The sequence below is a fragment of the Taurulus bubalis genome (assembly GCF_910589615.1).
Source record: "Taurulus bubalis genome assembly, chromosome: 1".
NCBI lineage: Eukaryota > Metazoa > Chordata > Actinopteri > Perciformes > Cottidae > Taurulus > Taurulus bubalis.
This window is the reverse complement of record NC_136589.1, coordinates 8,279,275-8,295,641: the sequence shown is the minus strand read 5'-3', so window position 1 is coordinate 8,295,641 and position 16,367 is coordinate 8,279,275. Positions and strand designations below refer to the sequence as shown.

At 41.8% G+C, this 16,367-nt stretch overlaps 1 protein-coding gene across 4 annotated transcripts in view; it reads right to left on the bottom strand.

Moving 5' to 3' along the window:
- The window catches only part of rps6ka1 (ribosomal protein S6 kinase a, polypeptide 1), a gene marked incomplete at its 5' end in the record, with an annotated part of 42,506 nt that overhangs the window by 23,683 nt on the left and 2,456 nt on the right, over positions 1-16,367 (bottom strand). For 2 of the 4 annotated variants that reach the window (XM_079222356.1, XM_079222357.1), the window contains 2 exons: positions 6,666-6,710; positions 12,728-12,832. In XM_079222356.1, coding sequence (XP_079078482.1) covers positions 6,666-6,710; positions 12,728-12,790 — 108 coding nt within the window. Of the gene's footprint in view, positions 1-6,665; positions 6,711-12,727; positions 12,833-16,367 lie in introns of those variants that run through there. The other 2 variants (XM_079222354.1, XM_079222355.1) reach the window with 1 other exon arrangement.

Sequence of the window (16,367 nt, the reverse complement as noted above, 5' to 3'; positions counted from 1 at the left end):
CAAATGCAAGGCCATGTTTGCAAAATAAAGTGAGAGCAGTTGCCATGCCTACAACATGCATGTGGACACAGAACGGCTTATGGCTGCACAAACACATGCCGCGAGGCTGTGGAGCCTGACTCGACTCGCCAGCGTTGCAGCGTTCTACGGCAGCCCAGAGGTCAAAAAGATCAACATGTAAGCTGCTATCCCTGCCTACACACTCTTGCCACTGGTAAATATTTAATCAGTCCTGGAAACACTCAACACCAAGGCTGCGCAGAGCCCTTCTTCTAATTAACACACACATGAACAGGAAGCAAAGGATGCACTGCAATGTGGACTTCATGATCTGAGGATATATACAGATTAGCCAGAGGTATATTGGATTATAATTCACAAAGAGCTACATGAATGTGTGTTTTGAATCTGCTTCATTCCCAAGCGCGTGTGTCTGAAGTGCTGAGTTATTCTGCCACTTCCTCCTTTTTAGTTTCCTGCATGCCGGGTCTTTCTTCAGCCACAAAGCTGTGAATTGTTTGACTGCATTTGTGTGCTCGACTGACTGACTGGAGGGAGAACTATGCAGGGGCGGCCTACCGCTTCCTCTCCCTCTACTGCAGTCCTACTCTGCCGTTCCTTCCCCCTCCACCCCCTCTCACGCTCTTGACAAGTCCCTCGCTCCCGTCTCCCCCTGCGCTGTACCCTCTCATCACTCGGTCAGTAAAGCATAAATACCACTCGCTCAGCACCTCGCTGCAGTAAAAAGACATTATCTTCATTAGGGAGTACAACAAAATGTCACTTACACCACTGGAAAAGGCATTACCTCTTTCTGCCACCCCTCAGGCTTGTAGGTGGGAGTTCACACCAGCAGAAATAAGACAGACATAAAAGCACACACACAAAAGCAGCAAAAACGGTATACTACTGTATACTATTTTATTGTTCTAGTCTATGTGTATTGTTGTGCACTTTTCACCAAGTTAAATTCCTCATATGTTCAACGTACTTGGCAATTAAACAGTTCTAAATCTGCAGGAGTCCTTTTAGACTCAAGATTTGCGTATTTGATAAAACAATCTCACTACACAGCTGCAGCGACTAGTCAATGAATAATTTTTTTTTGCTCCTTTTTCGATAACCAAATCAGCGTTTCTAACCAATTGCTGGTCCGAGCTTCGCAAATGGGAAGATTTGCTGCTCGTCTCACATGATATATGAATGAAATATATTGGGAATGAAACATGCATTTTGAAGACGTCACGTTGGGCTTTTGGAAATTACAAGGGCGTTTCTTCACAATGTTTTTATATTCTATAAACATAAACATTTAACAAGAAAGATGGATGGATTGATAATGAAACATAGTAATTACTTACAGCCCTACTGACAATAAGCTCATTTTAGAAGCTGTTCTATAACTTTTAGTTGCATCCGCATCCGGATGTCCTCCAGCTATCATGGGATTGTGGGCTTTAAAAAGTATACATTACCTTTCATACCCGATCGTGCATCATAAACATGGCCACATAAGCCACTTCCAACATAAGCCACTTCCATCCATATGTTCAGTTTGTTCCAAACTGTGATAACTGCGATTATATTATTCCTGTCCTAACCCTCATGCACAACCGTGCTGAGCCAAAAATGTCAAGCAGACAATGTGACATCCCTCCTTGTTACATGCAGAGACATCATTTCTCATGAATGTCTTGGTCCTTCAGCGTTATGCTTATAATGAATAACACCACAATGGTTCGAGCCGCTGCCCCATTATGTGTAATAACTGCAAAAGATGTGTCCTCAGAATGTGTCCTCCATTTTCAGGAACACAGAAAAATCGGGAATTTTACAATTATAATCCTGCTTTTTCTGCTGCCGCGTCAGCTGCTTTGATGTGAAACCATGGCAACCAATTCTCCTCACACTGATGGAGTAGTACAAGTTCTTGAGGTCACACAATCATTTTATGTTGTGTTAAAATATGTAACGAAAAGTTACAAATCTATCAAGTGTAATAACTTGTGGTAATAGAGTTTAAGGTTTGTCCCGACTGCTTTCATGGCTGCCGTTATTTCAGCTAATTTAATATTTTCACGAAGACGTCAACTGAAATTAAAGACGCATGATTGAGTCAGGCATAAAAAGTAAAATATCATTTGAATCCTCACTATGGCCTGACAGGAACTTTTAAAGTGGTTGCCAACTTTTGATTGTTTCATTTTTCAGAAGGCCCAGTCTGTGGCAAAGTCTCAGCAGTTTGAGTTATTTCACATATGACATTTTTGTATATGTGTATTTGTGTCTCACTGGTATGAAGCGGGCTCAGTTAGAAACAAGTGATGTCACAAATGTCCCTGTAAAAATCTGGACCCACACAGTCCTGATTGTTTATGAGGGTTACATTCTTCAAAAATAATGAGCGCACACACACACACAGACACAGACACACACACACACGACTATTGTTACTTAATTTAGAGCGTTGATTAGTAGGACGAGCTAATATACTGTTGTTGGGTAACTAGGCTGAATAAATTAGCTCCTGCAAGCCTCATCAGGTCGGTAGATTTCCCGTCTGATCAGAGCAGCTGTTGTTGTTCTCGAGATGCAGCGGACGAGGAATAGCTGCTTCGATTGTATTTTTTTTAGCTGGCTTCCCACTCTTATCAGCTGTATCAGGATATAAACCGAGTCTTCCTTGAATGAGTGAACTTATTGTCTAACTGGTGGAGGTGTAGAGTATGATGTGTTAGGTTTGCAGAAGGTCAGTGATTTTAATCTCTTTTCAAAAGAAATTCCAAAACAAAAATTCCTGGCATCATCAGGTTTGACTGTCTTGCAGTCGGCACTACTCGCATGTGGACTATTCTGTAATGTTGTTGGCTGCTGATTTTTTAAATTGGTTAGTACCCACTTAACATCCTGGTGAAAAACATTTTATAAATAACTCAATGGGACATCCTCACTGGAGGACTATGAAAATAGTTGGAAAATAGTCAAAAATAACTCTTTGCTAAGAGTCCAAGATGAAGTTTTAAATATCTTAATAATCAACGTAAGATTTACAAATATATTTAAAAACAGGCAAAGCAGCACATCTTCACATGGAAGGAGATGAAACCAGAAACAAATATTGCTGTTCTTGAGCAAAAAAAAAAAAACACACATAATTTGATTATGAAAATGCATGCTGATACAGCCGTTTTTCTTTTTATTAGGAACACCTATAAAAACAGAGCAACCAGATCTTACGAAATAACTGCAAGATGTCCAAATACGGCTGTTGGCCTGATTCGTGTCCTCATGGAAGGTCACTTCTGCCTGCTAGGCTGATACATTTTTACTGCACTCTGGCAGTCCCATGGTAGACAGCTGAACTCTCTCGCTTGCTCAAAATTACCTTCCTAAAGCACTTCTGTCTTGGAAACTGAGGCTGTCACATTCATCGTTTCAGCTTTTTGAACAAATCGTTCTCCCAGGTATCCTCAATGACATTGAGGTTGATGCGATTCGTTTCAAGAAAAAGCTCCATTTCCACACTAGTGTGAGGGCCGATCACTGCGACTCTGGCTTATTGCCAGGGAGTAAATTGCTGGGTAATATGATCCCCCTGTGATGAGATCAGACGAAGATCCTCTCCGGTGTCTGATCATCCCATCAATGCAGCTACTGTTCTGTCACACCAGAATCCAAGTCATTATACACAAAATGTTTTGGGGTTTTGGACAAAACATATTGTGCTCTCTTAACTCTCTGAAGCATTGGTGATTGTGATCCTTAATTATGAAGCAATAATAGATTGTTGCATGCAAAACTTTTTTTTAATTTTTTATAGACTTCAAGTGGTGAAATATACACAATTTCACAAGAAAGAAGCAAAGATTAGAGAAAAGTCAGATTTGTTTTGTGTGTATAAACATTTTAAATAAAAAAGAGCTCTTATTTCTTACCATTTACAATTATCTCATCTGACCCCTTAGATTGACTTCAGAATCTCCTGAGGTTTTTTCAGCCCTTAGGTTAGGGACCACTGGACTAAGAGGATCAATATATCAGTCAATAAAAACAAAAAAGGACAGATTTTAACTAAATATAGACAATCTATGAATAACAAAAATTAGATACAGCCCTAGACAGCACTACAGAACATTCTTTCTACCGTGTTTCATTCCATTTGTATCTGCTTCTTGTGCTAAAAACACACACACACCAAAAAAGGCTAAAAGGAAGAAAAAAAAGACCAGAGTCACTGGGTTGAAACCCTGTGAGCAGAAGCCTGCCAGGGTGCCTTACCTACTGCTTCTGGTTAATGGCGCGGAAAAAAGCATGAGAGAGACAAAAGTGACGCTGCTAGCCGAGTTATATGCTTGTGTATTCACCAATTTTACAGCATGTGAAGAGCTAAGAGAGGGAAAGAAGTACCAGGACACAGACAACGGCTCATTAGTGCCGTAGATTTCTCCAGCAGCCGAGGACTGACCTCAGCGACCTCCCACACACCCACACACCCACACAGCCATCACCGTTTTAAAGCCCATTGCAGGTTTGAATGTTCAGCCTGCAAGGACAGAAACACCCTCTCCTCCCCTTGGTCTCAATCGTTACCTTTATCCCCCCTTCCCCCTCCCCTTGGTCTGCTGGAGCCAGGTAACTCCCATGGCTAGAGTAGATAACAGCAGCCATTATCAAATTCCCATCATTTAAATCGATCACCCCGTTAATAAAGACTTATTTGCCTTGTGCCAGATCAATCTGGGGATGAGATCTGAGATTTGATGCCTCAGTGTGATCTATTTTTTAAACCGACTTATTCTCACATCAAAACCAATCATCATATAATGCCATCTCACAACATCCATCTTTTTGTTCGAGAACCATCAGCTACCTCTCCTATAGAAACAGTCAGAAAATCCCGGAGCCCGGTCATCCTAATTAACAAGATCATATAACTGATCAGATTACTGGAATACTGCGCAATCAATTCGCAAAACATTTAATGTACACAATTACAGAACTACCCAGGCCCGAGCGATAATTGAATATAATCAACTTTTAGCAGAGTCATGTTGTGATGATGTGATTATGGATGTACCAATCCAATGAGCTTGTATCTGCGCCTATACTGACCTTATTATGTGGATTGGGTATCTGTTATGATGGGACCAATCCAGTTTCTTTTTCCGTGTCATTTTTCAGTCATGTCGAGCCGCTAACTCGTTTTTTATTGACACAGCCATCTCTGGCATCATATTACCTGACATCAAAATTATTTCAAAGACCTCCAAAGTGCACAGGGGAGGTTTTCAGGGAAACTGGTTTTGAACTGGTACTCGGCAGATAACCAGAGTAAAATATCAAAATCGGTTTAGAGGGGAGGAGTTGTCAAAGTCAATGATTCTGAGCAACTAAAACAATAAGTTATCAAAGTGATATGTTGTAATTTTTCATACATTTTGGCATTTTAGGGATGCACCAATCTGACTTTTTCCTGTTTGCAATATCCTGGATCTGGGTATCAGCCAATACTGAGTATCGATCCAATACCAGAGGTAATTTAATAATCGGTATGCCTCACTGTGTGGAAGTGACTGGGATCATTCTTTTATGTGTAAGGCGGGACTTAAACATTGCTTTCCTAACCTTGCAAATCAAAATGTAACAAATAAATAGAAAGATATAAATGTACTGAATTGTTATTTATTCAAAATTGGTATCCGATACCAGATCATCATATTGTCAGCGATATCCGATCCAGCCACCCGAGTCAGCATTGGAGTGATATCAGTATTGTTCTCGATGCTTTTCCATTTTGCATATCATGCAAATGTCAATATTGAAATATATCTTTATTAGTATTGTGATAACGATCCCAACCGTGCAGCCCGTTCTCCTATGAAGATAAGAAGCCGCTTCCTTCCTTGCCATTAGACATTAATGGCGTTGGCCAATGCCGCCCCTCTGTGCCAACTCCTTTGAGCACATTGTTCTGAACTGAAAGAAGGGACTACATTGCTCTTCGGTCTCTATCCCTCTTGAGAACGAGTGCAGAGAAAGAAAAAAAAAAGAAGCTAAGCCAGAAGGAACATTTTCTTGTCCTCTGCTACATGGGTGGAGATTAATAGTCTACAGAAGGAAACCGGATCAGGTTTCAGAGCAGGACAATAAAGCACAGAGGCCAGCCAAGAGGCAGGAAAGAGCTGACTGGATGATTCTCAGGGTGTTTGATTCTGTATTTGCATGCTTGTGTGTATTTGTCTGGGTGTAATATCCTAACAGGACACATGAGGACATGCAGAATATGTAACACTATGACTGTATTATATTGATCCAGACATATTACAAAACAGAGTAGCTGGTCAGTCGCTCGATCAGCGTCACTCAGACAGTATTCAACACATTAAATTCCAGCCAGCTAATGTCCAGGGAGGGCTGGTAATGCAATTGCTAAATGAATAAATCAAAGCACAGTCACACATTTGCATGGACACTTGATTGAGGCGTTCTTTTCCTCCTTTAGTCGAGATAAAAATGAAGAATCACGCAAAAATGTGCTCTTTGGTGGAATTTCGGCAGTGTGTCTAAGTCCTAGCTCTATTTTATGGATGCATGAACATTGAGTGACATTTGTGTGTCTTTGCATGTGTGGGTATGTGTGTTTGTGCTCCAGAGATGCCATGTACCTTGACAGCAGGCGTGACTCCATCCTCAGTAGTGCTCTGCCCATTCTGTCAAGAGAGCAGATGTGAGAAACAGTCAGAGAGTGACACTGCATATATCATCGTGTGCATGTGTGTGTGTACAGAGACGGCAGACATAGAAAGAGTGGGGGAGAGATACAAGAGAATATTTGCAAGACTGTGGGGGTGGCAACAGTCCACTGCATCCAGCACTTTGCTCCTCTGCTGGCAAACCTAATAATCTAAGGCTGACACATAAATGCACATTGTTCATCCACTCCCCAGTAGGTAGGTCCTGCAGAGAAGGGTAATCATTGTTATTTGTAAAACAATGGCTCACCAAAGGCTAACTTTGAACACACTGTAGAATTGAAATCACATTATATGATTATATGTGTTTATCATTCTGTTGCACACAGAGATAGAACAACGAGTATTATATGCAGAGGACAGAGGGGATACCTGTGATGTAATAAAATAAGAAAAAAAAAAGGGGCACTTAAGATGCCAAGTCTAATGAGGATCACTTGCCAATGCCCAGTTTACAGAGGAGCAATCAGTAAAATGGGTTGTGAAGCTGAGACGTGGCATTTACATATTTATAGAAGACTTCATTGCGTCAAGATCACAGAACATGACATTTTGAGTTGAGGGTCCAATCGAATATGATTATTGGTTGAGTGTGAAAAAAAACTCTGATTTGTATTATCAGCATCAGCGTTGTACTTAGACAAGTACTATTGCTACTCTATTCATATATTATCAGAGTTGGAGTTACGTTTTTGTAGAGCATTTGATGGGTTAAATTAGTTGTTATATAATGTCTCCATAGACTACAGTACAATAGTTTTCATAGGCTGACCTCCCAGTGAATAGTGCATTGACCTTAACATGTAAAATATGTTTAGCGTTACACCTCTGAAACAAGTGAAGATGATAACTGACCCCATTTCAATGATCAAAGAAACATGCCTGGGTCCTGAGTCAAGTATTCTGGCGTGTGAAAACATCCTAAATAACTACTCCCCGGCCTTTTCCGCTTTTTGCTTTGTTTTTTCCCCCATCAGAGAGGGGGCGACCCTGTGGTTGTTCACTTCCTCTGTGCCCTCTTCCCTCTTCCTATTCCTTTAGACTGCACTAAATACGACAGGCAGCCAACACAATGACAAGCAGTGGCCTTAACAAACATTAAACAGAAAGGGTAATGCAGTGCAAGACGCGAAGGAAGCACAGGCAGCGACAAGAGGGCGGCTTTGCTCGGCTCTTGCATACTGAAAAGAAAAAAGACCTTCTGAACAGAAAGAACTCTGGACCTAATTTACTGTCGCCGTTAGACCTCACAATACCTTCTGCTCTGAGAGATTGGATGCGTTTGGCAACTGGATGTACTTCCCTTTTTCCCGCTTTGAGCAATAACCAACAGCGATAAATTGGATGGGTGCAATAACCTCGGGCATTTTTACAGACCAGCGGTTCATCTGGTTGGAGTTTAATCATCTATTAAAAGGGAAGGCAATTTAATTTATCCAATCTGTGCCATAGTCATAACAGCTGTAAATGTGAGGCGACAGGAGAAATGGAGACAATTAAGCGAACAAGTGCAGTTTGACATCAAGCACAGTGTTTTTAAATGGAGGAGGAAAAGCTTGAGGAAGTGCAGTGTGTGCTGTTATGATGGGCTTTGCAGACAAATTTAATCTCAAGGTGAGATCTTCCCACTTCACTCCTCGTTCTGACTCTTCCCTTCCTTTCAGCTTGCATGCCATCAGTGAGGGGTGCGTGGTGAGCTTTGTTTAACCCAGGACGCTGGAGACGTGGTGGGAATCCTTCTGTCTGAATTTCTATGTGTGTGAGGTCAACAATGCCTTCCCAACATTGCTGCTCAACACATTTCAACCTCATTAGCTTTACATGGCTGATCCAAGTGGCCCAGTTAATGGTGCCGTCTCTCCTCTGGGCTTCCTCAATGAGAGCACAGGAATGCACACAAACAGCCACATGAATATGCTCAAAGATGTTAAAAAACACAAACATGATTTAGAAAAGATGGCAGAAGTGCTTGAATTATAATGTGCACAAGCACATATAGAAAAACTATAGGAAATGCACACAAGATCCCTGGAAGGAATTTACAGGCCACAAGCATGCTGTAAACTGACTTGCAGACCAGCCTATTAAACCTGCCAGAGCCAGAACTTCTAATTTCTCACAGGACTCCGATATGATTAGGCAAAGTAAACAATCTCAGATCCCTGATGCTGTGTGTGTGTGTGTGTGTTTGATAGAGTTGTGTTTTAACAGCGTGATTAGAGCTGCGCTGTCCTGTAACCAGGCAACTAAAAAAAAATACAATAACCATTCTTTTGTCTGCACCTTTGATCGTATCTGAGTAAATGTCTTGTAATCTCTCCTACCAGCAATGAGAACAGGTCACATTACTACCGTCGTCTTTTTAGCCTCACTTACAGGTTAACTTTTTACTTTTAATAAAAAATTAATAATGACTGTTTTTCAGGGCACTTGTCAAGCAAAGGGCTGTGTTATCACATGCCAACCCCACCCTCCTGCACTACTGCAGCCCTGCTCAGGTGTTCAACAGGTCACACCCAGATTAGCTGAAGCTAAGCCTGCAGTATGTGCACAAACACACACACACACACACACAAAGCAAAGCATGAATGTGAACTGAACTTGAAGATGCACACGCACTCACACAAGTACTCGAGCATGCACTGCTGGCCACGCCTAGCTTGCAAACTTGGCACACATTCCATACGTTGACCCTACTTTCTCCTCTACATGGGACATTACGTGAGAACTGAATATCTCGGTCCCTCCCCGCGATCGGGGCTTGTGCAATCCTGCATTTTAAGTGTTAGCTTGTGCAGTCCTCCTTTAGAAATACACTTTTACTTTGCTTCCGTTTCATCTCCTCTATCCCGTGGAGAAATTTAATTCCTATCTCATTCTAAAACCAAGGAGAGCATGAAAAGTAATGAGAGAAAAAAAATGGACTTTCTGCCTCAATGGGTGGACTTGAGTCCAGATGCTGCCCAAGATACAATTTCCTCCAGAGCAGGAACTGAATTTCCGACGGGAGTTCAGGTTGTAAAAGAAGATCAGTTCAAGTTCAGTTCAAAGAGAAAAAAAGAAAGACTGCCGGTTAAAATAATGCACTAAATGAGTACAATATACTAAGAAAGGAATTGCAATGAAACATTGTAAAGAGGGGTCATCGAATTTGAACAAAACAAAAAAAGGTTGGAACTACACAACTTATCCAGCTAAAAGTGTCACGCTTTGAAACAAGATGAAAAACAGACGTCAAAGAAGCAGTGAGAGCGAACGAAAGAATCTGCACTTTTTTACTCCCTGCACAAAAAGGGGGGAAAAGGATATTGGTTACAAAACAAAAAAAGGTGTCCATCCTCCAATTTACTTTTGGGATTTTTTTTTTAACGAGTTTTAAAAAACCTAAACACTCCTGGACCTTCGACACTCTCGAAACCACTTCTATTTTAGCAGCCCTGCTTTAAGCTGTAGTGAGCATAACGATCAACACAAGGATTCTCCATTAAGAGTTAAAAAGATTGTTCTGCAGAGGAAATCTAAAATAACTAAACATTAACAGAGGCATGATTCAGGTCTTTTGGAGCACTTTCACTAATCTAGTAATGACAGTGGCCAATGCAGGTGCTGGTGACTCAACTAGGACAGGGTGGGGGTCATTGGTTAAAAGGGTCTTTATCAGAGATGTTATGGATTAACTGTGAAGTTAATTCATAACCGACATGGTTTGACGATGAATACAAAGGCTCAATCTAATAACTACTTTGAAATAGCTCTATTTGCACATTTCCTGAGTGCTTGCTTTGATACAGCTCCGAGCACAAAAGCTAGTCAATCTGATTTCCATTCATGACACCTTCCAAACAAAAGCGCTCACATAATGAGTGGCGGAGAAACAACCACCACATCATAACAACTCATTTTGTGTGGACATTTGTGAAAATAAGAACAGGAATGTCTTTGTGATACATTTATATTTCTTTCATCCTGTATTTTCTAAATCAGCCAAAAATGTGTCTCAGTGTCTCGCCCATCTGTCTATGTGACAAGCGGAGCTGTGCCTCCCGATGGACTCTCCCAACATGTTTACTGGCGCAGCCTCCAGTCTCACTCGCTCTTTCTGCTCAATCAATCTGAACCCTGAGCGGTCTCGCTCTGCCATCAGGGCCCAAAGTGTGCAGCTGGCTAGTAGGTTGGTGGCAGAGATAAATGGCAAAGATCCCACTCTGACTGACGGGGTCTGGTGCGATCAAATCAATTACTGATTCTGGACTTTGGGAGGAGGGGTGGGGGGCAACGCTGACGTAAATAGTCTCTCCTTACGATATATATATATATACACACACACACACACACACACACGTACGGGTTGATATTTACACACACTGAATATATTTGTAGCTATGAGCACACACATTTGTTTATGAAAGACTTGAGACCATTCCACAAACCAAAAGGCAGGGTATTTTTTTTTTTTTTTTACAGTATTAAACTTCGCACTCTTCACAGGCTCGGCACTACCATCTGTTCAGCTGTGACGTGCTACTCGGCCTTCTCGTATGCTGCAGAATTCTGTAAATAGTGGAGTCTGTTGGACAAACTATAAGTCACGATGAAAGTGCTTCTTTCTGCATAATGCTCAGGCGTTTCATTCATCATACGCCCCAATAATAATATATGTCTGCTTTATAATTACCTGTAACTGCAAGCAGACATTAGATAGTGTCTACTTCCAACATCTCTGATACATTGCGTTGCTTAATGAGTCTAGACTCATTACCCTGTCTTTCATGAATTAGGCCTGAAGTTAAATTCTTGCAAATTATGTCCTCAGCTTCATCAAATCAGAGAGGCCATCTCGGGCTGAGAGATGGAAAAATGAGCGTCATTTATACCGGTAGTCAGACTAATCTCTCGTAGAGCTGATTGAGGACACTGTGCAATATCATGAGCAGATCTATTCATCTGTGAGATCGGTCACACAAAACACGGCTGTCACAGGCTCGCTTCACCTGCGTAATTGGCTGTCTAATTGAAAAGATACTCTACAAGTAGCACATTACAAACCTGGCAAAACAGTGAGAGAATTTGGTTTAGAAAGTGTTACCTAATGTGACAGTCTGCTCATCATAAACACATTGTGATAGATACAAATTCATTAAGCAACCAGGCTGTTCAAGAGACACTTGAAGAGTTCATGAATAATGAAATTCTCTTTCTCTGAAAAAACATCTTTATGAGTCCATGTGTAACAATGTCATCATCGACCTGCTCTGTACTAAACAGGCAGTTTACAACTCGGCTACAGCATGAGACTGTAAGTAAATGTGTCAAACTGTAACACATTTGCAGGAATACAAAAAGAAAGAAAAAAAAAGGTTATACATTATTAAATTGTAAACATGGCACTTAGTTTAATGGTCCATATGAGCCAAGTAAATTTTCCCAACCCCTAATGTGTGAAAATACATTACACAGAATTCACTGGAAACCACTTTGCAGGTTAGACCAGTGACAGACTGAGGACCACACTGGTCTTCTCTGGTGGTGATCTTTGAAATGGAGTTGCAAAGGAGCTTCAGTGGGAGACAAGGAAGTGACGTATTTCTATATTGAGCTCTGAAAGCTACTTATCTCACATGGATAGGTACAAAATGTTAAGTTTCCTATTGGTTAAGACAGCCAATCATATAGGACACACGAGGATTTGTATGGAATATAAATGGCATGTCCTGCAGAAAACCTTGACTTGCTTCTTTTTCCTCTTTTTTTTAACACTGGACATACATTATAAATTATGACGTCTCACTCACCCCCAGCTATGCAGGCAATGTATAGTTTGAAATAACTTTTTCCTAGAGGAGTGGTGACTGAACACTTTGAATTGAAACCTGATGTGTTGCTTGAGCGCCATTTTACCGGAGCCAAATGAAACATAAACTGATCAAGCAATGCATGCACACAGCGCGTCGACATATGATTTCACCTCGCATTACCTCCGTTTCGAGCTGCAGTAGTTCCATCGTGGGCCATGGCTCCGCGATCTGAGCGAGAGGCATTTTCGCAGGATTGGCTGTTCCCCTCTCAGCTGCTCAAGTACGAACTCGGTCTCCCCAGACTGTGTCGGTGCCGCTCCTGTCACCGGGAAGCTCCTCACTCAGGTCCAAAGTCCAGGTGGAGTAGATTTATCAGCACTTTGCTCTTCGCTCGGAGAAAAAGACGCGCACGCAGACGCTGCGAGCACAACCAGGAGCTTTACAAACATGTACTCGCCCTGATTCGGCTGCGGCGGCTACTGGCCACTTGTGCGTAATTGTTGAAAGTGATAATCCAGCTAAAAACACCATGAACACCAAGCCCTCTCGACCTTCCAGGTACGCGCGGAGGCTACTCGTGCGGGAGAGAGGAGGAGAGGAGAGCCCAGCAGGGTGATCCTTTGATGGGACTGTGCGGGAGTCTAGTGCCGACTGGAGGAATTAGCCAGAGTCCGTGCTGTCTTTGCCATCGACGCCGTGTCAAATGTGCACGGCTTCCTACTTGTGTGCTTGTGTGTTTTCCCGTGTGTTCCCAGCAGTGTGCGATGCGCGCAGAGGGCTCCGTAGTACGAGCAGAGCAGAGCAGGCTCCAGCTCGAGCTGTTATTGGCGGACTCCTGCAGGATTCCCAGCCCCCTTCTCGCCTTGGTCCGCCCAGGTCTGATCGTGCCATCCTCTGGCGCAGAGATGAACTGCAAATACGTCATGCAGACTGTATCCTGCTATTAGTGAGCGGCCAGCATTTTTGTTTATGCTTGTGGTGCAGCAGGTGGTTCACAGGAGGATTAGATCCTCTGCGTTCAAAGAAGAACATGTCAATCAATTCATGACTGGGATTGAATGGCAGCCAAGGAGCACTATGTGGCTGCACGATGTGTAGTCACTTATCACAACTGAGGGAATTGTAATGTGCAAGTGACTTTAAATCTGCTTTTCCCAAACTTCAATATAATACAAATATATGTTGTGCAAATTGCCTTGAGATCCACATTACCACCTCTTCTAGGACTGAAAGCAACACACATTGTTGCAAATAATGACATGACAGATTACACAATAAACACAATGTACAGATTAATAGAGGCTATAATGTGGGTCGTGACTAGTGCTGTTTGATTCGGTCCGGACATTACATTAATGAGGCATGCTTTTCATTGACAACAACTCTTGTGATAGTCCTTGAAATCTTCAGTGATATAATACAACCCTCCACCCTCCAACACTTCTCTGCTTCATTCAGTGCCGAGTGGATTTTGCTCTTGGCCAGCTTTGGTTACTATTGGCAACTGGAGAACATCAAACCGCCTCGCCATGGATGGATTGTATGTATTGTTTTATTCAAATTAAGATAATGAAGGCATTTCATGGGAACAAAAAATGTCTAAATTAATTGGTATGCCTTTCTTTTGATGGATCTGTTGTTTAACAACATGCAAAGTGCTGCTGCTGGTGCGTTGATGATCCATCAGGCCAAACTGCCCTCAACAGTCTGAGTTTTGGGACTGGAGTGGGAAACATTCCCTTCTTTTTTTAAATCTAATTGCATGTTCTTGACACCTGTGGCTTTTGGACTTTGCATCCAAGCAGTTAACATGCACCATTGTGTCTCTTCACTCAAAAAAAAGCAACCTTCATTGTTCATATTTCAAGCTATTCATATATTCGTTTCCATGATTTGCCAGTATTTCTGCACATACATGTTTACATGATGCATCATTTATTGATGCAACAGATGTACTGTATATGAATGCCTGTTTGTTGGCACATTTTCCCTCGCATTTCCACACACCAGGGAGAAGGAAGTCAATAGAAAGAGAGCATGTTTAAGGTCAATGTTAGCTAATTCATTTTCTGACAAATCCATACCACCAAAGGGGTTGGAAGGGGTTGGACTACTACACAGAGGGGGAGGGTTGTCCATCACAGTCACATTGCATGGTATCCCTCCCAAAACTCACATTAATCCATAGATTCATCTCCATGATGGATAAGCAGCTGCAAAGAGATCACTTATGGCACCTCATCATATTGATGTTTGTAATTTAGGGCAGCCGTGCGACAGACCATTGCTCGTTTTTTCCCCTCCTTTCTACATCTTTCATCCTCTCTCCTTTCCTTCTTCTCCCTTTACATGATGTACAGAACATCTGCCACTCACATTTCTCACTGTCTCTAGCTCCTCCAGCATGAACTCGGACACATATACAGTCAGTTTGATCCTGTGGTGAAAGTGAAGGGTGTAATAAAGATAATTCAGGCCTGGTTAGACAGCTCTTTTTATATGTGATGCTTTCCAAAAAGCAATGCATTGGTCTCTACAATGGCCAGAAGGAAACCACTCAGAAAAGCCATTGATATGAAATGACATATTGACGAATATCTGTTAGATCTGAGGTCCATTGGTATTCTGACTGCAAATAATCTCTTCTTTAAATCATGATGCTCCAGTGACATCACAGGTGACAGCGATGACTCAGAGGTGTCTCCCACCCAGCGACATCTCTGGGGATACCCTACCCCCACCTTCGGCGAGACAGGAAGCATCATGGGTAATATGACTCAGTCCAGCTTGCAGTGCATGTGCAATGGAGCAAAACTCCATCCAGAATTGTTGGTGAATTGACGCAGGAGCAAAGTGTGCTGAGCTGTGACTAAAAGGGCAGATTGTGTTCCCAAACGACAGACTGCAAATCAGATGATGCCAAGATGACACTGCTGCTTAACCTCATTTTCTATTAGAGGTGAAACCACAGAGGTGGAGGAAACGGAGAGCGATTTTGAGTATGCACAAGGAGAAACAATGAATCATACAATATGTCGCCTTCTCTTCTCTAAATACACACAGCAGTAAACTATGCTATCAAAGTGGAAATGCACGCATACTCAAATTGTGAAGTGGCAGTCAGTTCAGAGACAGAATCTCAAAATGCATCTGTTTTTCCCCTCTGATTTATAGCTTTTATCTTTTACTTTATTCTACCTTTGCATGCGTATGCGTCTGTATGCGTTTATATGTTGAAACTACTTTGCATATTGCGAAACATCTGTGTTTGTTAATTATTCACTTTTACTGTTCTTTTCCTGCCCTCCATTATAAGGATGAGAAAACCTGAACTGCATCTATTAGATCGAATATAGTTGATGCGTATGAGCAAACGGTTTAGTTAATCCAAGGGATTACCTTGTTGATGCAACACAATTAACTCCACTTAAAGGCAAAAACATCCCAGCATTAAGCACAGCACTAAATAAACCCAATCTACAGTGCAGATAAAAGCAGCATGCAAAGACTAATGGACATTTACAGTAAATGTAATCTTAATGCACTTCATTTCAGTACAAAAGTAATATTCTGTGTGTGTTTCCACACCATTTCTTTCAGACTTTCAATAAAAATTCCTTCTTAGTTGAGCTCAGCAAGCTCACGTCTGCAGTGCAAAGATCCTTGGCGGCTGCAGCACATAACAAATTAATTAGCTGCTCAATGGTGGAGCAAGGACAATTATCAAATCTCTGCTGAATTACTATGGCAGGAGAAGATGTCATATGTGCCATCGAGAGATAATTAACAAATAGTGTTATTGCACTTCAAACATCAGTGG